The 21,547-nt window shown below is 41.9% G+C and overlaps 4 protein-coding genes and 1 non-coding gene across 6 annotated transcripts in view; 1 reads left to right on the top strand and 4 right to left on the bottom strand.

Moving 5' to 3' along the window:
* Positions 1 to 476: 476 nt before the first annotated feature.
* Positions 477 to 6,297, bottom strand: LOC135341319 (putative FERM domain-containing protein FRMD8P1). Its single transcript, XM_064537839.1, has 9 exons — positions 6,150 to 6,297; positions 5,418 to 5,563; positions 4,675 to 4,866; positions 4,356 to 4,457; positions 4,007 to 4,119; positions 2,346 to 2,804; positions 1,570 to 1,787; positions 1,294 to 1,379; positions 477 to 808 (listed from the first exon to the last, which is right to left on the bottom strand). Exons 2-9 carry the CDS (start codon positions 5,560 to 5,562, stop codon positions 630 to 632), a joined length of 1,494 nt encoding a protein of 497 aa, XP_064393909.1. The 5' UTR covers position 5,563; positions 6,150 to 6,297; the 3' UTR covers positions 477 to 629.
* Positions 5,620 to 5,691, bottom strand: Trnaq-uug (transfer RNA glutamine (anticodon UUG)). Its single transcript has one exon. It is a non-coding gene; the product is annotated as a tRNA-Gln (tRNA).
* On the bottom strand, positions 6,294 to 11,880 carry LOC135341317 (transcription initiation factor TFIID subunit 4-like). The gene is made up of 9 exons (XM_064537835.1): positions 11,165 to 11,880; positions 10,813 to 10,902; positions 9,746 to 10,509; positions 9,460 to 9,511; positions 9,168 to 9,273; positions 8,555 to 8,685; positions 7,991 to 8,176; positions 7,468 to 7,644; positions 6,294 to 6,662 (listed from the first exon to the last, which is right to left on the bottom strand). Exons 1-9 carry the CDS (start codon positions 11,768 to 11,770, stop codon positions 6,549 to 6,551), a joined length of 2,226 nt encoding a protein of 741 aa, XP_064393905.1. The 5' UTR covers positions 11,771 to 11,880; the 3' UTR covers positions 6,294 to 6,548.
* A 42-nt stretch (positions 11,881 to 11,922) lies between these two features.
* On the top strand, positions 11,923 to 16,677 carry LOC135341318 (negative elongation factor D-like). 2 transcript variants are annotated; one of them, XM_064537836.1, is made up of 10 exons: positions 11,923 to 12,082; positions 12,177 to 12,289; positions 12,600 to 12,819; positions 13,264 to 13,846; positions 14,016 to 14,227; positions 14,573 to 14,719; positions 15,250 to 15,345; positions 15,588 to 15,728; positions 16,074 to 16,203; positions 16,499 to 16,677. In XM_064537836.1, exons 1-10 carry the CDS (start codon positions 12,041 to 12,043, stop codon positions 16,540 to 16,542), a joined length of 1,728 nt encoding a protein of 575 aa, XP_064393906.1. In that variant the 5' UTR covers positions 11,923 to 12,040; the 3' UTR covers positions 16,543 to 16,677. The 2 variants fall into 2 exon arrangements, with proteins under 2 accessions (XP_064393906.1, XP_064393907.1); XM_064537837.1 differs by having other exon boundaries at positions 11,931 to 12,082; positions 12,183 to 12,289.
* The window catches only part of LOC135341316 (hydrocephalus-inducing protein-like), a 33,027-nt gene continuing 27,976 nt past the window's right edge, over positions 16,497 to 21,547 (bottom strand). The window contains exons 48-51 of the mRNA XM_064537834.1: positions 18,962 to 19,486; positions 18,565 to 18,795; positions 17,867 to 18,091; positions 16,497 to 17,308 (exon numbers count right to left, since the gene is read on the bottom strand). Coding sequence (XP_064393904.1) covers positions 16,808 to 17,308; positions 17,867 to 18,091; positions 18,565 to 18,795; positions 18,962 to 19,486 — 1,482 coding nt within the window. The 3' untranslated portion in view covers positions 16,497 to 16,807. The remainder of the gene's footprint in view (positions 17,309 to 17,866; positions 18,092 to 18,564; positions 18,796 to 18,961; positions 19,487 to 21,547) is intronic.

Consider the following 21,547-nt stretch of genomic DNA (forward strand, 5'->3'; position numbering starts at 1 on the left):
GCTAGCATAGCTAAGAAAGTTTTGGACATTTTTACTTCCCATCAAGGAAATATAATCATAACAACATACTCTATCTTTTGAGGGCCTAGACAGCTACTCTTACCTTGTTTAAGTCCGCCGTATTTGTTGCCAAAGATAATCTATAATAGTTCTAGCAGCTAGCTAAGCAAATACATTGACCTTATGACGTCCATGCAATGAAAACATTAATAAACATTATGAATCTCATTAACACTACATGATCTACATAAAATGTTGGCAATGAGTGCCTGACCCAGGCCTTAACTGCGCAGAGCAGTGAAGGTTCCCATGCAAGCTAGCTATAGTACACACATGCATGCAGACTTTCATTGCATGGCGACCGCATGGGATGTATATAAACTTCCCCTATCTATTTTGAGCATTCACGGCCTGCATGTATCGTTTGTACGCCAATGCATCTTAACCCTAACCCTAACCCTAACCAGAACAGGAAATTATAATTATCAACAATGTTTGTTACAGCTAAAATAAGCACAGAACAATATTAAAAAGAAGCTGACAGTATAATTGGTTCTTTAACATTAAAACATAAGCATGTGCGAAAAGCAGTCACTTTTGAGTGGAAGTATACAAATTTGAACTAATAACTACACAACAGTTGTGATCCCGCTCAGAGGCTCCTTGTCATCCACATCCACTCTCTTCATGCCTAGCTCCACCAGTGATAGCTCCGCCTCTCTGGACCTAAATGGACTGTCATCTCTGGTGACACTCCCCTTCTTGCCTCGTCTGGTCAAACTTGTGTCAGAGCTTTTCAGACATACACCTGTACAAAGAAAACATAAAACACTTCACACAAAAAATGTATATACAGACAATTAATGCATGCATACTTACATGTACATGTAAACCACTGATTCTGACTTCTATACCACTTACCTAACAGACTTATAGAAAAAAGTGTAAGGAGATCGAATTAATATAATAAGCGTATAGTTCCATAATTATGGTACCGTATAGCGGGTAATTTTCGGGGGACAAAATATTCGTGGTTCAGCAATATTGAGACATTTCATGGGTAATATTTTCATGGTTGGAGCTTGCACTGCAGGTAAAGGTGCAAGGTCGCATTGTTTGTGGGTAAAATATTCGTGGTCAGACCTTCCAGACCTTCAGCCACGAAAACCATGAATATTTTGCCCCACGAAAATTACCCGCTATACGGTATTGAACTAACCAACACCTGAGCTGTACAATTCTCACTGTGCAATCATCCCATCAAAGTTATTAGAGGGTTAACAAAATACTTACCATCTTCAGAGAACTCGTCACAGTGTAGCTTATGCTCACGAGGCTGGTGCACTTGTTGGTGGGGGATCCTGGTAGCCGTAGGAGACCTGTAAATCCAGAGGGGGGGGGGGGTTGCTGAATAAAGCTAGATCACTACAAATAGAAGAATGCATATTCCAGACAAAAACGCCTATTATGTATCACCAGGGCTCAAATTGTAGAGAAATCTATACTAAAAATGTGTAGCTACATAAATTATACTCATGACACACACACACATTGTACATGCACACATACGCCTGTTCCTTTTTATCGAGATGATCCCAGCAGCGGCCCAGGATGGCGTCCATCATGGGTGCCTGTCTCGAGAACACTTGGAGAAGCTTAAATACCTTTCTTTCCCCTTGGATTGTCTCGTACTCAAGCCAGAGGGAGCTGTAGAAGTCCTCCCCCTCCTCATTGCATGGCTGGAACTCCCAGCAGAGTCGCTCAATGGGCGCGTATAGTAGGACTTCCTGTGTGTGTTTGGGAAATTGGATAAAAAAATTAACTGGGGTGCATAATCCAATCCATCTACTGAAACCTTGGTCTCTGACACAAACGGGTTGTCCATATAATTTCTAATTTCAAACAGTAAGATGATCACCTTCAAGTTCATAGAATACACACATGCTTCATACATTGTACTACATATTTTGTAAGTCTGCTGGTATGAACAAATAGGCAGGTTAACACAGACAACATAAAACAAAAGACAGACAGGAACGAAATGAGAGGCAAGAATGATGGTGGTAGTGGTGGGGGGGGGGGGGGGGGAGGGTGATTGTGTGAGAAGGTGTGATATGTAAGGGATTTTGAACACTCTTCTAATTGTGTGGACATGTTAAGTGAGGACTATTCTCACCCTTCTACCACTCTTTTAGCCCCACACGACAGGGTCTAACTGTTAGTATATTTCAATTCGTACCGTATTTTATCTGACTATTCTGACAAAGAACAGAAAAAGGAAGAGCCTTAGTAGAGACTAAATAAAATTCACAGTGGCTGCTTATATTTATTAATCGCTGACTTACAGGAGGTGACGAGGCTGCGAGAATATGCACTGACTCTTTATTGATGGCCACATACACTTGTCTGTCACTGTAGTACAGATAATGAATAGCCTTAGGCGTCTTCTTGATCTGCCCTCTAAACAACAAAGAGCCATACATTGAATGTTTCCAGCACTTGTTCAAATACTTCAGCTTCAACTCGTTGGCATCCGTACACTCGTCATAAGCTAACCGAGACTCGCGACTGAACTGTTCCTGTATGCGTCTGAGTGCTGTGGATGGTTTCGAGGAGAATATCTTATTTACGAGCGAGCGTGTGTCTACGTTCATGAAGGTGGGATAAAACTTGCTAAAGTTGGTCAGGTCTAGAATTGCTTCGCTGCCAGTCTCTACTCTGAAAACAGCAGCCTGGAGACCAGCCAGAGTGTGAAGCTCCTCTGGCTGCACTGGGTAAGGACTCTTGGTCACATTGTACACTGCCTGCAATTTGTGTGTGTGTGTAGTGTGTGTGTGTGTGTGTGTGTGTGTGTGTGTGTGTGTGTGTGTGTGTGTGTGTGTGTGTGTGTGTGTGTGTGTGTGTGTGTGTGTGTGTGTGTGTGTGTGTGTGTGTGTGTGTGTGTGTGTGTGTGTGTGTGTGTGTGTGTGTGTGTGTGTGTGTGTGTGTGTGTGTGTGTGTGTGTGTGTGTGTGTGTGTGTGTGTGTGTGTGTGTGTGTGTGTGTGTGTGTGTGTGTGTGTGTGTGTGTGTGTGTGTGTGTGTGTGTGTGTGTGTGTGTGTGTGTGTGTGTGTGTGTGTGTGTGTGTGTGTGTGTGTGTGTGTGTGTGTGTGTGTGTGTGTGTGTGTGTGTGTGTGTGTGTGTGTGTGTGTGTGTGTGTGTGTGTGTGTGTGTGTGTGTGTGTGTGTGTGTGTGTGTGTGTGTGTGTGTGTGTGTGTGTGTGTGTGTGTGTGTGTGTGTGTGTGTGTGTGTGTGTGTGTGTGTGTGTGTGTGTGTGTGTGTGTGTGTGTGTGTGTGTGTGTGTGTGTGTGTGTGTGTGTGTGTGTGTGTGTGTGTGTGTGTGTGTGTGTGTGTGTGTGTGTGTGTGTGTGTGTGTGTGTGTGTGTGTGTGTGTGTGTGTGTGTGTGTGTGTGTGTGTGTGTGTGTGTGTGTGTGTGTGTGTGTGTGTGTGTGTGTGTGTGTGTGTGTGTGTGTGTGTGTGTGTGTGTGTGTGTGTGTGTGTGTGTGTGTGTGTGTGTGTGTGTGTGTGTGTGTGTGTGTGTGTGTGTGTGTGTGTGTGTGTGTGTGTGTGTGTGTGTGTGTGTGTGTGTGTGTGTGTGTGTGTGTGTGTGTGTGTGTGTGTGTGTGTGTGTGTGTGTGTGTGTGTGTGTGTGTGTGTGTGTGTGTGTGTGTGTGTGTGTGTGTGTGTGTGTGTGTGTGTGTGTGTGTGTGTGTGTGTGTGTGTGTGTGTGTGTGTGTGTGTGTGTGTGTGTGTGTGTGTGTGTGTGTGTGAAAATACACCGTTATGTAAGGAGGAAGGGTATACATTGTACACATGTTCTGAGGTATGGGGCAATATTGTAGGCATCATGTACAGTGCAATAAATATTTTAAACACACATGAACATTAAAACTTGAATTGCTAACTAGTACTAAAAATGTGTGAGATAAATATAATTATTCTCGTCTGGTTACTGTGCACAACGTACCTCGTGATAGAGCAGGTCAATGGTGGTCTTGTCAGGTGCTAATTGCTGCAACAGGTCCTTCTCTTCTTGCAGTGACAGGAAGGTATTGCGTTGAAGACACAGATACGGCTCCTCTGTAAGCAACAACAACACAGCATAAAACTAACAAACTAACATTTCGTGATCACGAGTTTAATTATGTACTTACATGTAACACGTTCATTAATTCACTCACATTGATTACGAGTTTACATTACCGAGTAAGGCCATTGTTTATTAACAGTGAATACATACATATGTGATACGTGTAGCAGCAACCTTTGTTATGATGCCTTTAATGTAGTGATTGTGTAGCCCCAAAAGAACTCACCTGTGCACACATTCTCATATGTGGCGTTGGTGTACTGTGAGAGGAGGTCTTTCCAACGCTTGAACAACTTATAGGGAAGATGATAGCTTTTCAACTGGAGCTCTATGGTAGGAAGATACATGTACACATGTAATTCACTAAGTAAACTATTATACGTATTGAAATGCTCTGATAGAATTTCCCACACACAAAATCCCTAGATGGATCATTATTGACTTGTTATCCGTCACATGACAATGAATTGATTGATTAGGCCAGCACTGGTAGAGAAAATCTGTAAATGCCAGCCAATATACATTACATGTAGAGAGACACTCACGTAAGTTCTCAGATTTGAGCCACAGTCCATACACCTTCCAGTCTGTCCGTGGAATTTTCAGGTGTGTTAGTACTCTGTTCAGCACCTGCTTGGCGGTGGTAAGTCGACCCGAGGTGAACTTCATGCTGTCCAAGCAGATCAGTCCCTCCTTCATCAGTTCCTTCTTCATTGTGTACACACATAGTCGAACAGCTGCAGTGGGTGGAATGGGTGGTAGATTGCGCAACCTCAAAACAATAATTTTGAACAACAACAAGCAGACTCAGGGCGCGTGATAGACTTACGTGTATACGTATGTACATGTACAAGGTGTAAGAAAACTTGAATGCTTTTTGTATATTGTATCTGCTTATAAGAAAGTACTGTCCACTATAAGTTAAACTCTGAGCCTCTGGTACTTTACTTTTTATTAATGCCCCAGCGCTTAAGACTTCACACTGGAAGGGGTTGTCTTGGGATTGGCTGGACTGGGATTGGCTGGACTAGGACTGGGACTGGTACTGGTCATGATGCTTCTCTGATTGCACTGTAGCTAGCTTGGCTAGGCAGCTCTGATGTACACGCCCGTAATTAGAACTCTGTAAATAACACTGCCCACTTGTTCACGTCCGTATACTGGAGTATATCTAGCCTCTGATATGAAGTACATGTATGCTGAGTACATGTACATAACAAGTTGCATGCCCTCTTCTCTTTATACGCCCTTGGTACTACTAAACCACATTAAGACAGCAATTACGTACGTTTGACAGTGGAATTGGAAGTGGGTGAGAGTGGACCCGCAGTTACACTGAACTGTGGGCGGGGGCCGCCCTTGGTGAGTGTAGGCTTATCGGTTCCCCCATCATTCTGTGCGAGCTCAAGTTTACTAGGACGATTGGTAGCCATTCTATGTGAAAGAGATGCACATGAATCATGGAATTGCAGGGCAAAAGGACCAATAAAAGGTCCTGCCAAGACTCGAACTTGAATCTTTGGATTCAAAGTCCAAGGTGCTAACCATTACACCACAGGACCACAGGCAAGGTCATAGTCTACTACCATAGATTACATTAGACTCCAAGCCGTCACTGTTGCACGGCGAACAGTACCTGGTCAAACTCCGTGTAGAGACTCGTGCAACGTTTGCCACGATATTTGTGGCAACTCAAGTGGTTAGACCGCATGCGGTTACCACAAGATCATTGATCTAAAAACTCTGGTATCACATGCAGTATACTGACGTCACGGAAACTGCAGCCACTTAGAATCTTTATCTGATATGCTCACTGTGCAACACGAGTCTTTACACGGAATTTGACCAGTCTACTGTTGGCCGTGCAACAGTGACGGCTTGTGAGTCTAAGATAACATTTCACCACAGGACCACATAGTACAGGCAAGGTCATATTACCATAGATTAACATTTCAACACAGGACCACATGCACTACAGCATTAGCTAGCCAGGAGCCACACTATATCAAAATTAACTCACCTTCAAGAAATAACGGAGTAGCTGGGCATTCCAAGGTTACCAAGGAGTATAGTGCACCATGTATCAGTGTAAATCAAAATTAATAGTGATTAACTTTATTTTTCTCAGATTATACATGGGCGTGGTTTAGTATAGAGCTAGAGGTTGAAGGTCAACATCATCAATGTTCATGTTTGCTGATACAGCAAAATCAAGAGTAAATAGTCAAACACAAGAAGAATGAGTATCAATGTGCATTAAATATCTGTGGAGGAAACTTATAAATTGAATGGAAACTCCCCATAAAAGACTAGCAGAGTGACAAAGCAAATGGATTGAATGATTGACATGACAGTCACAAAATTTCAACCTATAGAGTACAGAAAATAGTGGTGGGGACTAAAATAAGAGCTGAACTGATCACTTCATTAAAGATTTGTAGAGAGTCAGTGACTTTCTAGTCTCTCTTTCTTGCTCCAGATAAAAGATGAGGTCTCGTGATGTCACATGTCTCTTAGGGGCTCGAGTCACAGTCTGCAAGGGGGGGGGAGGGGTAAATCGTAAGCTTTGCACAACAACTGAGCAACGTCGTGAAACTTACTCTCGGCAAAAAAGAAACGAACTGGTAATTCGGTTACAAAAGAGAAGGGCTCAGAGAATGCATGTTATAATCACTCTTTGATCGTAACCCAGTGCAAGTCATCGCTGCCCTTCTACCAATAAGTACACAACTATAGTAAACAGTATGATCGAGTGTCTAAAACCTCTAACAACTCTAATAGACATGGTTTTAGGGTAGTCACATGGATCAGCCGGACCTAAAGGACTGTCTGAGCACTCTTGATGTACTTTTGTTGCTCACGCTGGAATTCCAGCGGCTGACTTATTCTAGTCAGGTGATATTATAGGAGGCAATAAAGAACTGCACATGGCTCAATGCATTTGGATAATCATTAACGCATGCATTACGCATGGTAAACGCTTCATACGTACGTACATAGACGCTGCTACAAAGCATAAAAAGCAAGCCAAGCAGGGGTCCTTGGGCACAGAGTTAGCACCACAGGTAAAACACATACAAGCACCTTCTTCAGAGAGAGAGAGATGGCTGCACTCGACGCTTTGTACAATAAACAAATATGCGGGGGCGTAAGGTCAGGAATCGATTACATTCCATTGGCCTGGCACATTCCATTGTGAAACGACCTCAAGACAAGAATGCTCAGACCCCTTCTTAGGAGGGGGCTGATCCATGAGACTTAGTTTTAGGTTGAAAATCAACCAGAGCCAGAAAAACTACCTACATTTAAGAATCATGCAGTAGCAGGTAGAGACTCACTAGTGGTGCAAACAAAGAAGAAGTGGCTCCAGCCTGAGAGGATGATGGCAACACTCCACTGCTACTTGCTGCCCCCTCACTCTGGGGGGAGGGTCTCTTCCGTCGAGAACCAATAGCCTTCAGAGCAGTTTCATTGGCCGCCTGATCTCGCATGACTGCAGCCTTGTCTTCTTGGATCTGAGGAGAAAAGTGTTAATTATACAAAAAGTACAAAAGAGGCTACTGCAACGTTAATTTGTCAATAAGGAGACTCAGTTACTGCACGGTTGTAATCAGGTAAGTTTTCATAGCCCAGTGCAAATCATCACTGTCGCCTACAAGCTGCTTTAAAAGCAACCAGGTTGACAAAATACAAAGCTACGTAAACCCTAAAACAGACTCTAATGTACCAGTGTCGCAGAACATTGGGGCACATGTAGAATATTAACGGTTTTTGACTGTGTGATCAATCTGAATGTATACACCAAAAGGTGACCTGTACGTAATACACGCTATGTATGTTGTACAGTGGATACACACTCACCTGCCTGGCCACCTCTCTGATTTCAGCAGCTTTGACTGGGTCGGCACCTTTCGACCGACTCTTTGCAGCTTTGAGTGTCTGTTCATTCTCTCTTTCGGTCTTCCTGCTGTCTATCAGTCGGTCTATGGTCTCCAGCACCCTCAGTTGACCACGCACCTCAGACTGGACTCGGTACTGGGAGTTGTCCTGCAGGTGGGAGAAGGGTCGCCTCATTTACATTGGTAAGTTCATCAACGTACAAAGAGAGGCTATACTGCAAAGATAATCTGTCTATAGAGGACTCAGTTATACTGCACGGCTGTAATCAGGTAAGTGTCATAGCCCAGTGCAAATCATCACTGTCACCTACAAGCTGCTTCAGAAGCAATCACGTTGACAAAAAAGTACATGAAGCTACATTCACTGCGAACCCTAGTACAGTCCCCCCCCTACAATACTAATTTCACTGTAAATTGCTTACGACCTTCAGGTTTTACCAAAGTTATGCTACATGTACCTACAGTATGTATAATTTATATGTAAACATCTACGTACATGTGTATATGCATTGAACACAAGGTTTACCTTGAGTACTTCTGTTCTGTGCTGACTGATTTGAGTGACTTTTTCTAGGATGTCCCTGAGACGTGTCTCAGTGGCGTGGGATAGAAGAGACAGGTAGTCCTCTGACACTTCACCTACACCACTCTGTCGCGCTGAGAATGCGGTGGGGAGGGGAGACTTTACATATAGTGTACATACTGTACAATCTTCAGACAATTGCACATCTACATGTATGGCCATAATTATTATTATACATGTACACGGTAGGCGTCAAACAAATGCAATGCAGAAAAGTGGAGGTGCGACCAAATTGAGTAGACCAAGCAAGCAAGTGCCAAAGGCCTCATGTACATGTATATTAACAGTAAAAGTATGTGATTAGCATAACACCGGATGAGTATTTGTACAGGTTTCAATGCCAAAGGATTTAATTGCAGAATATCAGCCTTTTTGCAGCATGACGCGTGTGATATTAAATTCATGGATATAAATATTCGCAGTACATGTTTAATCAACAAAAACTACGAACATTTATATCCTCGAAATATACCCACTACGGTACATGATGAATGTACATAGTAGAACTTTACACTTTTAAAAGGCCAGACAGAGGGGCCACAGTGAATAAGCTCACCCATCATTGTTACTCTCCTCCTGAGCAGGTTGAGGTCGATGAATGCCTGGTCCTGTATTGAGCTCCTGGTGCCCTCTGTCTGGGGCAGGAACTGGGCAGACTCTTCCTACAAAGAGGACAAAAGACCTAGTAATGGCAATGGTTACAGAGGATGTATTGAAAAGAACATATCTAATACAATGGGAAGGAAATTCTCATTATCAAAATCACAGTACATGTACATACATAATTTTTACCAAACACTATACGTACATGTACATAACCTAAATATGGAAAATGAACATCCACTCACTTGTAGGTTGACGCCCACTTCGTCCAGAATATCCATACCTTCGTCATCTTCTCTGTATACATTGTTGACAGGGTATAAAGAACAGTACACACGTACACGTACATGTAAAGAAACGTGGCATGAGAATAACAAGGCTCCATAATCAATATAATTATTGTACAGTACAATACTTACACTGTGTACACTATCACCACAATTACAAGTACCCAGATCCTAAAACCTCAGCATTACCTCACGTACAATGTACATACTATACATTAAACCGTATGTACAGCGATACACTCACTCATTTGCATCCACTGAGTGGTCCTTGCCTTTTCCCTTGCTTTTCTTGCCCTTGAAGGGAGACAAACCAGCCAGGGAGGTGGTTCCAGCATTTGACGTCACTAGCTTCAAACTGGAGAAACTGGTTTTTGAAGGAGGAGTTCGGCCGGAGACAGTTAATGGCACTTGTTGTTCCTTGACTAGACGCTCTTGAGCTCGAAGAATTTGTTCACTTGATACAGAGCTTGTAACCGTACTGGCCTTTTGTTTCGATTGCAATTGTTGCCTAAGCATTTGAAGTCTTTTGAAGTGATGTAAGTAAACCATTTTCTGTTGGTCCGGAGGTAACTTGGCTATCTGATCTTGAACGTTTTTCGGTAACTGATTGCTCAGCTGTGTTATCAATGCAGGCTGTAACACTATACCTCCACCTGCGGAGATGGCTGCCCCCGCTTGATTAGTACTTGATGAGCCACCAGACGTTGTAATAGTCGTGTTGGAATGTGCAGCTTGTGAATGTGAAGCAGACGGTTGAGAACTTGGAGTTGTACTTGTTGCAGGAAGACCGGCTCCAATGAGTATTGGCTTGGTGATCGTAGAGCCAGTAGGGAATTGAGTGACCGCGACACTTTGAGTTGTGCCTGCTGTCGTTGCTATGGACTGCGTTGTTGTCTGGGTGGGTGTGGAGGGGGTAGAGGTTGACTTCTCTCGCTCTTGACGCTGGAGAAGCTCCTTCATTATCACTTGCTGAAGGTGGAGTCGAGTCTTCAGGTGAGGAACACTTTTCTGCAGGGAGGGAAATCAGTATGAGCATTCAGATCTGTTAAAAACACGCAGTGAATCTTTGTCACTATAATAATTATAGTAAATAGAACATGTACACATGCATTGATTACAGCTTATGCTGAAACAACAGTTCTTCAAAAGCTTACAGTAAAGTCAAATAGATATTTTAACCTGGGATTAATTTGTGCTCAGCCTACACTACAGGCACACACAAACAATATCATGAGGTGGCAATTGCAATACACGTACACTGTATATGTATAGTATACAGTGGATCTATATATAACGGATGACAACCTGTACCTTGAGAAATGGTAGCAAGTTAGGCTGGTGTTGGGATTGAAGATCATTCTCAATCTGAATAGCAAAGTCGTCTTCAACCACTTGCCCAGTCTACAAAGAGGCAACAAAGAACAGCATGAAGACATAATGAAGTAGAAAATTACAGCCACTCAATAATGGATAAACTTCACACAATCATTATAATTATAAAGTAATCAGTAAAAGAGATCTATCAGGTACCCCAGACACAAAAGGGGGAGTACCGATCTTCATCTAAAGCCATACTATATGTACACCTGTGGCTTTAGTCAGGGGTGTTACACTATCACGCACACATGTATAGAGGGCGAACTACTACTATACTCAGACTTACCACCAAATTTTGAACAAGCTGCTGCACTCTGACCTTCACCTCGGGCCCTTTTTGTCCGGCAAGTGTTATCAAACTCGTTAGGAACTCCTGTAACTTTTGCTGTATCGCCAACATCTCTTTGGCGTTTGGCCCACCATTCTTTGCCAGTGCTGACAGGGCTAGAATGTTAGCTTTTCGATAAACTGCTGATTGCTCTTCTGGGGTTAAATTACTCGAGACAAGACCAGAAACATTCCCGCCAAATGTGCTAAACGTCGTTTGTGAGTCAGGGGTTACACTTGCTTTAGCTTGCAAACTTCTTGAAGTGGTTACTGATGTTAGTGAATTACTGACAGTGGATGCTTCCCCCTCAGTTTTTAAGGGTCTTGTGAGGTCAATTACACCAACTGAAGGTCCATCGGTTCCATTCTGACCTGCAGGCTTAGTTTCACCAATATTCAAGGTCAAATCTTTGTTTGTTGGTTCTTGTTTCATGGTTATGATGGCTGCTTTAGAGGTACCATTTAATTCGTTTGTATCCACACTTGATGATTTGTCATCTCCTTTAGAATTCACAATGGGCTTGATGTCCACCTTCTCTCCATTGTCAGAGCTATTATCTGCCATATCCCACCCATTACAACCCGATTGAAACAGATAGATCTCTACACTCCCTAAATAGCTTGTCCACCATTTCTGTCAAAATTGGCGAGCAATTGGCTTTTATAATCAATGAATGGATATACGGAGAATTTCAAATTAAATCTGTACATTTTCGGTTACGTAAACTTTTGACCTTTCAGAGATTGCTGAGTCAGCTACTTTCTCGGCCTCTGCGGTGCTTAGAAAGACAAAAATGCATCTTTCTCTGTGTTTGTTACTCTAGATAATTTTAAAATGGCTGAACCTCACACAGATGAAGTCTTTGAGTATGAAGATGTGAGTTATAAAATCAACAAAAGCATATAAAGTAGATATTCTAAATAATACACAGCACTTGTGATACACCTGCACACACCTGCACCATACCCAGGAGCAGCATCAAGCTGAAGACGAGGATGATGATGAATCGTTCAAGGAGTTCTTTGATGCTTTCTCAGAGAAGGATGCAATTCTTGAGCCAGGGATTAGCAAAACATTTGAGCAGTACGTACTAGACTAGTACATGTACATAAATAATGCACTTGTGTTCAAACATTAAAGCAGCAGTTAGGGTAGCATTAAGGTCCAATAATGGGCACTGCTAGTATATAGATTGTAGGTTCGGTTCATACATGAATCATAGTTGTGAATATTACTAATTTAGGGTATCAATATTGCGTATTATTTTAGGTTCCTGAACTATATTATTGCTGCTGTGTGGACTTTACATACAACATACAATATTAGTTCCTGTGGATATTATGGTACAACACCAAGTCACAGTGTACATGTACTTTATGCACCATTCCATTAGATTCCTGGACAATGATGGCGATGAGGAGAAGGGGATTCGCGCTCTGGCTGGTAGCTACGTGGGACTCCCGAATGTGGTGAACGTGATGATAGAGTGGATGCACTCAGCCGGGTTTAGGAAGAGAGAGATTCATGGAATAGTGGAGGAGCACTTGAAGACACTCATTATGAAACATTTTGACCCCAAGAAAGCTGACATGATATTCACTGAAGAGGGTTCTGTGAGTTTGTATGCATGTGGTGTATGTTAGAAAAACTCCTCTCGTGTTACTAGTTTCAATGCACAAGTATATAATGTAGAGCTCATGTAGTATAGTAGCCTTAGGAAGGAGCATTTTACCAACAAGCCCTAAACAGTTGTCATGATCACTCAGTATCGTACTCTCTTGTGTGATGCTCTTGTGTGATGTTTCGGAGATATAGATCTATAGGTATGCATTGTCGTTTCATGCCAGTACATGTTGTACTCATTAGCATGAATGCATTGTACAGGAATGTGCCCACACTGGTTGGTAACCACCTTTGAGGCCTACATGTAGCTATAAAAGCGGCTAATTTGTGTGTGAAATTGATATTGAGGATTGAAAATAGCCACCGCTTAGAAAATGTTGGGCACATGACTGATTGACATGTACTATGATTCCTTCTCCCCCTCCCACTCATAGACTCCGTCCTGGTTGGAGGAAATGATTCAACACAGCTCATGGAGAGAGCTGTTCTATCAGCTAGCTGAACAATACCCTGATTGTCTCATGCTCAAATTTGCAATGAAGCTCATCTCAGATGCTGGTTTCCAGGGAGAGATAACAAGTGCTTCAACAGCCTTCCACCAACCAGATGCATTCTCAGGCCTGGTACGAAATGTGATTATGAAGATAGCAACTTGCAAGACAGGTGATGTTCACAAAGGAATGAGGGAATTCACCAATCTTGTTGTGCACAACCAGCAGACATACCTTTACTCACAAGTTGTGTTACATTCTCTCAACTCGACTGATAGTATAAAAAATCTCCAATTATGGGTACGAGAGGAGCTGCAGAAAGACGCTCAAGGAAGAAATCGTGATGTGACAAATATGAGTCTGTATTTTCGAGGAGTGGGTAGCCATGAAAAGTTATTTGAAGCTATGGCGGCCATGTTATCTCGGAACGCTCTCAATCCTGCTGACATGTCCATCCTGTACAAGCACTACGCTGACCAGAGCAGTTCACCTCCCGTTCACTACCTGCATATTCCGCATCTCCTAGGTACAGTAGAACAAAACTTGTCAGTGAATTTGCTTTTTCATTATGCGTTGTGACAGGATAGTGCATGTTTGTATTGGTATAGCCACGGGTTTTTCCAAAGTGGATACACAACCATTATTTTCTATGGTCACATTGAACGTACCTGCATGATCACATTGCTTCCCTGCAGAGCTTCTGATTCAGGCTTTTTTCAAGCCAGGCTCTTCTATCAACCCCGACCACAGGGACAAGTACATCTTCATCCTGGCCTACTCTGTGAGTGTGTACGAGCACCAGATGATTGGAAACCCTTGTCTAGATGACTTGGAAGCTACAAAGAAGGCGATTGAGACTGCTCATGTTATCTGCTCCAGAGCAAACGCTTCACACGCTGAGCTCCAGGTCAGAAAGTGCTACATATAGTGGATTGACTGATTTTGTAATCTTCTCAATGGTAGGTTTCATTGCATGTATTAAGTTATCCCTGTACCTTCATAGAAGTAGTCTCTTTCTCATGACACTCTTGTGTGTGTGTCTACTAGCCTCCATTGCCTTGTACTGGCCTCCCCGTGGTCATGTACAGTACGTACGTACCTATAGTACTAGAGAGGCTTAATTGGAGCAATATTATGTGCTAGTGACAGCTACTCTACTCAGACTTCAGCTATTACATGCAAGTCAGAACTATTTTACTGCCACAGAGTTTTTCTCATTATGCTCTAAGCAAAATAATGGTGTATTCTGCAGGTGGAGGTCCCCACGCTGTTTGAATGTGTCAAGTATCCAGTGGTAGCCATGGGTGTGGTCCGGTGGGTGGAGCACACTCTACTGGACCCCATGTTCTTTGAAGAGGCGGCAGAGAGCTCAGCTTTGTTCCTAGTACTACTGGATGAGGTTAGCCTATATTTGTTGTTATAATGTACATGTATGTATGTGTACAATCATTGTCAGTGTGTCATACAGGAAGGAAAGGGGGGATATCTAGCAAAGCTCCAATTTCCCCCCTAACAGTTGCATTCAGGTACTAGTAGTATGACTAAATTAATGTCCATAGCCCGTAATTTTACGTACTAACAGGGTATTGAAATAACCGTTTACCTTTTTTTTAGCAAAATGTTCTAGTTACTTTTCTTCCCCTCTACTTCAAAATCCTGTATGACACCCTGAATTTGTACACATACATGTACACAGGAATACATTATGTACTCTTGATGTACAATATAAATTATGCACTAACAACAAATGTACAGGGTACAATGTAGAGCATTAGCTGCATAGATCTGTAAGGAGCCTACATGTACAGACTCAGCTTGACGTTTTCCCAATACAAGATAGACAAATATTGTCACTTCAGCTACATGTACCAATCACAATTGTACTTACATGTATTATTATGCTACTCTATGTGTGCCTGTCCTCTACAGGTTGCAGCTTGTCATCAACTACAGCATCCGTTCATTCTTGAGCTGCTCAAGAAACTGACAGAAGGCTCCTATCCGATGCTGGAAGTCAGCGTTCAGGTACAATCAGTTACACTGTACAAATGCAAACAGAGTAAACCATACAAATATTTATGACACTTGGAGAGCTGATTTTTGGACAGAATTACAATGATTGTACAATGTTCTCTCCTTGGTATTGAGAGAAATTACAGTCATGTACATGTGCATGTACTGTAGTATAGTATCCTTTCTTTGGAGGGTTATTTTACTGTATTGTTTATTGTCCTACTCTTTTCTTTTATTTCCTTGTACTTGTGTAGATGGAGTTGAAGAAGAGCCTAGTGGATCATTTGGTGCACCTGCTGAGCTGTGGACACGTGCTCCCTGTAGTGCAGTACATTGCCCAGTGCATGGAGATGGGCGCCCTCGACCAGTCACACATCAGACACTTTGTAACCGAGGTGAGCTGGCTTGCCCTAGTCCAGAACCAGTATCGAGCTTAGAGTAGAGTGCTTTCTTTTTGTGTTATAACACATTTTCAAGGTAGCAAGCTTGTAATAATAGTCCTGCAGTCCCTTCCTTGCTTGATGTATTGTACATATAATTATAGGTGATTGATGTATGTAATTGCACCTCTCAACAAAATTAATTCTGATATAATTATCTGTCCTCATCAGCTAGTTGAGCTATAGCTAGTGGTCCACATAACATGCAGTTTGTGGGGTTTGGAAAGTGTGAAGTATAGTACGATGATTATTATTGTGCAAGTTCATAATTTTGAACTTACTGTTTCTATATGCATGCAGGTTCTGTTAATAGTTGGATCTCCATACTCTGTGGACTTTGGCAGTGCCTTTCTGCCCTTGGTACAGAACCAGGAGATCACAGCTCCCCTCACCAACACTGACATGACTGACCCAGTCTCCCTTTTCTTAGGTATAATAATGATCATATACATGTGTAAGCCAATTATAATCATACAGGTATCATAATAATTATGGTATATATAATAATTTAATTATAATTTAATTATAATTTATAATAGGATGCATAACTACTTGCAAGTGATTATATACGGCATTGGGAGTATAATTGTAATTCATATTTTGAATACTGTCATTCATGTGTACACATGTCATTCATGTATTTTGCTTATACGCTAATAATATTATGTGCACAGAAATTATAGTAAGTGCAACGTAGAAAGTAAACTTTAATCGTCCACATGCAGCTGAATGTTCACGAAAGTCGAAGAAAAAGAAAAAACGTACATAGCTGTACTTTTTTTTACGACTACAATTCGTATATGTGATAAATTTTTTCTCAATCACACAAATATTATACTGTTTCACATAATCATTTCCGATCCTTAATTGTTTCAATGGTGACAATAAAATTTTAATGAGTATGCACATTTTACGGGGCACGTCATGTAACATTAAATATACAATAAGCAAGTAAAAGTGAGTTTTTGTTGCCAGGATGATCTACATAATAATTGCACGTATTCAAGTGTTAAAAGTTCTGACATCGATAGTTTTTAGGCTGGAGGCAGTCCTTTGAGATAATAGACCCATGAGATTCCACCGGACTTTCCTCGTCCCTCCGGCTTGGCCGATTGCTGGCTAGTCACCGTAAGTTTTCCAGTTCTGGCCACATTTGAGTCGGCCTGCTTGGCATCGTACGTAATCATTATATTGTACGTCTTCCTGGCTTTGAGGATGTCTCCAGCTTTCACACTAAAGGCAGGGTTGTCCACGCTGAAAACAAACTGTGTGCTCTGTGTGAATATGTTCCTGAAGGCAATGCTGATGTTACAGCCTGGTTTTATATTGAAGGGGCCCTGTGGTTTGGGGGCGAGGCAGTGCCCGTGCAATGGAATAGAGTAGTCACCTCCGCTGCTAGAGGAAATGGTTAGGTTAGCAGGGGTGTCACCAAGGTGGGAGGGCTCAAAGTTTACATCGACGCTAGCTTCAGTACCACTGCTTCCAGCCGAGGCCACTGTGATGCTTCTCTCAACATGGAAGTCACTGTTGTCTACCTGTAGAATAGAGGCAGACACGCATGTTGACACGTTAAACTTTTGAACCGTGGTATTGTAGTGCTTAGGTGGTACGTGATGTATCATACGTTTAGGAGGCTGTAATAATTTTTTATTGTACAAAATCACATCATTGTACAGTGGAACCTCTCTATAATTATAATGGCCCCCTTGAGCAAGGACTATAAAACTGCGTGACAAATTAATAGGCACCCATGCAAGTCCAAAATACAAAAACAAGCCATATATGGCTAACTCTGTTCCCCAGGTAATTAATGTAAGATTATAATAATAGTTGCAAAGAAACTGGTTACTGTAGTACCGTATAGCGGGTAATTTTCGTGGGGTAAAATATTCGTTATTTTCGTGGGCAGGCTGACCTCCACAAAATTTTATCGTAGGCATGGCTTATCTGAACGTAGGAATGCCGTGCAGCCACGAGACTAAACGAAATTTTTACTCACGAAAACTACCGTTTCTCGAGTTGAATGAATTTTTTACCTCACAAAACTTACCCGCTATACGGTATGTACATGGTATGTATACAGATCGACTCACCTTGCAAATATACTCAGTTCTTCCCCTGGCATAGCTCACAAACCTCACGGCCTGCTGTTGACTAACCCCTAGACTGGTAGTGAAATGGATAGGCCTCTCAGGAGGGGGACAGGTGGACCGTAGGTGGAGCTCGTACTGATAGACGCCCAAGTCTGAGTTGCTCAGTGTTAGCTTACCAGTAAACTCACCAACTTTGAGTGGGAGGTACTCAAACATACACTTGCCCTGTGTCAGTGCGTAATACAGGTTAATTATAATTTTTATCATACAGTAAAAGGTGATTGAATACTTCAAACAGGTACATGCACATGTATACATAATTATGCATACTTAAGCACACCATTATATATACAAAATGCCTCTTTTACATATAAACATACGTAATAAATACTGTATGCTGGAAAATTTGGTGGGTATTATAATTATTTGGCGAATGAGCCATTTGAACTGACTCAAATTTTTAAATTTGGCGTCTCAAGCGTGGCTGTTACAACAATGACATTGCGTCCACAAGAAAACTTTGATTTGCAATCTTCGGTAAAATTCGCCAAATCGCCAAATTAAAAACACCCGTCAAATTTCAAGTTATATTACGGTAGAACAAATTACTACATGTAACTGTAAAGTAGAGTGCATACATGTATGTACGTACGTAATTATCTATACACGTATGTAGCTACATATATATACTCCAATACCTCACTCTGAGCTCCTACTAGGAAGTTGGTTGGCATACTAATGTCAGAGATATTGCAGTTGGTGGTTAGTGTGACTGGAGTGGGTAGGGGGTTGGTGATGGTGAACACATGGGACGCACTCTTGCGTACGGGAGTGCTCAGTTCAATTGTACCCATGATGCCAGGTGGAGTGGACTTGAAGCTGACGTGATAATAAAGGTACTCTCCGCTCAGCTCATTTCTAAATGTCACCTAAAAACAACACACATTGTACATTTTGATAGAAGGCAGAATTTAATATCACAATCTTTAAAGGAGCCTAGTTTATAAAGTACCAAAGACAGCATAAGCGTACACACTGTACAGTACAGTACTACGTAGCTACAATACTTTACTATAATACATGTAGTTAGCCCACCTTGGCCAATATGGAGCACTCTTTGAATGAGTAGAAGTGCAGCTTGTAGTCCCTCTTCCCTAGTGCAGGCACATCAATGTAGTCTAGACCGTGTAGACTCACAGAACGATCCAGTTTCTCGGGCCTCACAATGTGTACATCAACTCTAAACCTTTGAGGCCGGCGCAGCCAATTCTCAACCGTCAGTAACTCAGTATGTGCAGTCTTACACGGTATCTCTTGTGTAAGAGATCCCACAACTTTAGGAGGCTCGGCGGTGCCTTGCAGATTGTACAACACCCCGGTACCGTCTGGTTGTGGAAAAAAGATAGAGCCATAATGTTTCTGCGAGTCTGTGGTCATGGTTAGAGGGTGGTAGGTTAGTTCATAGTGTCGGGACTGGTTGCTGCCAACGCTGAGTGTTTCAGGGCCACTCCACTGCTCTCCTTCTATGAGCGGACGTAGGAGCCAGTGAGAGTTGGTCTTGTTGGGGATGGTGAGATTACGAGTCTCCTTATTGCGCACATTGGTAGTGAATGGGAGCACCTACAGTTATGCAAAACATAATATAGGTACAGCACAGCTAAGTTAACACATGAAGTACATATGTAAGGTATACAGATCCTACAGCCACTGCAGACACATCCACTAGGCCGACTAGGGTGTATCAACAGATCATGTAGAGTCTAATAAGTTTCTATATTGTATATCTGTTGTGTATTCATGGACTCTTGGTTGTATGTATCGCCTCAGGCTATGCATTTTAGGGCGCACTCGGTTATCTATAGATCTTAGATTGTCATTGTAAACAATCATGTAGCCCGGCCTCCACTCGTTATATTATTTTGCACAAGGGACATGTTCATTGTTGCGTCAATAGGTGATCTGGGGTCGAATATTCCAACTACTGTAATTAAGATGCCACAAAAAATAAACGCACAAATATATAGAATGGAGAAAAATACATACGTAAGCCTCAACTGGCGCCTAGCGACAGCCACGTTGACATTGCATGATAAATAGTTTTGATGGCTTCAAGTGATACCCAATTAGAACAAAGAAAAATTAGACTGTTGAAGTTGGCGCTACGATTAGAGTGGCGCCTTAATTAGACGGTTTTACGATATATATGCGTGTACAAAGGTATACGACTACAACTTGTGCTCTTTATACATGGCCTCCACTCGTTATATTATTTTGCACAAGGGATGTTCACTGTTGCGTCAATAGGTGCTACTACCGTAAAACTTTAAATTAAGGCGCCACAAAAAATAAAATATTGACGCACAAATAATTATACATGTATATATAGAACGAACAAAATACATAAGCCTCAACTGTAATTCGTGCAGGAAATTTTTTTCGTGGGCAAGCTGACCTCAACGAACATTTTCAACGTTTGAGGCGTGGTTTCCCAGAACGCATGCAATACAGTGCACGTGATGAAGCCAGGAATCACTGCATTCAAGGTAAACGAACGTTTTACTCGACGAACATTTCTCATGGTATGGTAGCAGCAATCATTGTCCATGTATAGTTGTACCATGTATGGCTACATGTAGCTAGAGCTTGTATTGAGTTCATACTCAAGGGCAGTTGTATGTATTCATGGCAGCTCTAGGGAATAGATACAACTGCACAAGGGTTCAAACAACAATACACCGCTAGGCTATAAGATAGCCATGGTACAGGTACTTAATTGTACTATGAGAACATCACAAATGTAATTTAAAGAATGGAATATTAACTACTGCTAGCTTTGATCTTGCTCTTTTTTTAGGACCCATTCAGTATCACCAGTAGGGTACATCTATAGACCGTATGTATAGCGTGCATAGATATAGACCCCTGCGGACTATACGTGTCTAGTGGGTATGGGATCTGTACACTGTCCTATTTGGTGGTTTTCCTTTGATATAATAATCATCCTGTCACTTCTGAATAATGTTATATGTAACTTCTGTAACAGACATAATTAAATACATAATAATTATCAAACACTAATTTTACTAACAGTTTCTATCCACCCTATAAAACTACAGAATATTGAAAGTAAGTTTTTTCGAAGCTACAGCGTACAATGTCACATTGTATCAATATGTGGTGCACCACAAAAACAGGTTTTGGAGTTTCCGTTGCTCAAGCACACTCCTTCATGTCGATAATTAACTGTCTTAGCAAATAAGAGCGGTACTAGAGTACTTGCAAGCAGTGCCTTGGCCTTGAGAATACAATCAGGCTTTCCATGATACTTTTTGAAGAGCCTCATTGTCGCAATGGCACCTTTTACAGGATTTTTGTTGTCAGACAGGAAATCATGAGTATTTACCTTTGCGTAAAAGGATGTCAGCTTCATGGCATAGTGGGTACTGATAGTATCTTCCCCGTTTGTAGGTTTTGAAAACATCAGCAAGCTCTATAACATCTTCAAAATCTCTGTGCTTCTCTAGGCGCAACCAAAATATATCCATGTTGAACCCCTGACCAACTAGGATCACATGAGGGCCAAGCAATTTCTTCACTTGAGCAAGTACGTCCTCTATACTCTCCCCATCGTCTAGATCGCCTTCTTTGAGTCCAGTTAGTGGAGTGATGTAGCTAACAACT

The sequence above is a fragment of the Halichondria panicea genome, chromosome 9 (assembly GCF_963675165.1).
Source record: "Halichondria panicea chromosome 9, odHalPani1.1, whole genome shotgun sequence".
Classification (NCBI taxonomy): Eukaryota; Metazoa; Porifera; class Demospongiae; order Suberitida; family Halichondriidae; genus Halichondria; species Halichondria panicea.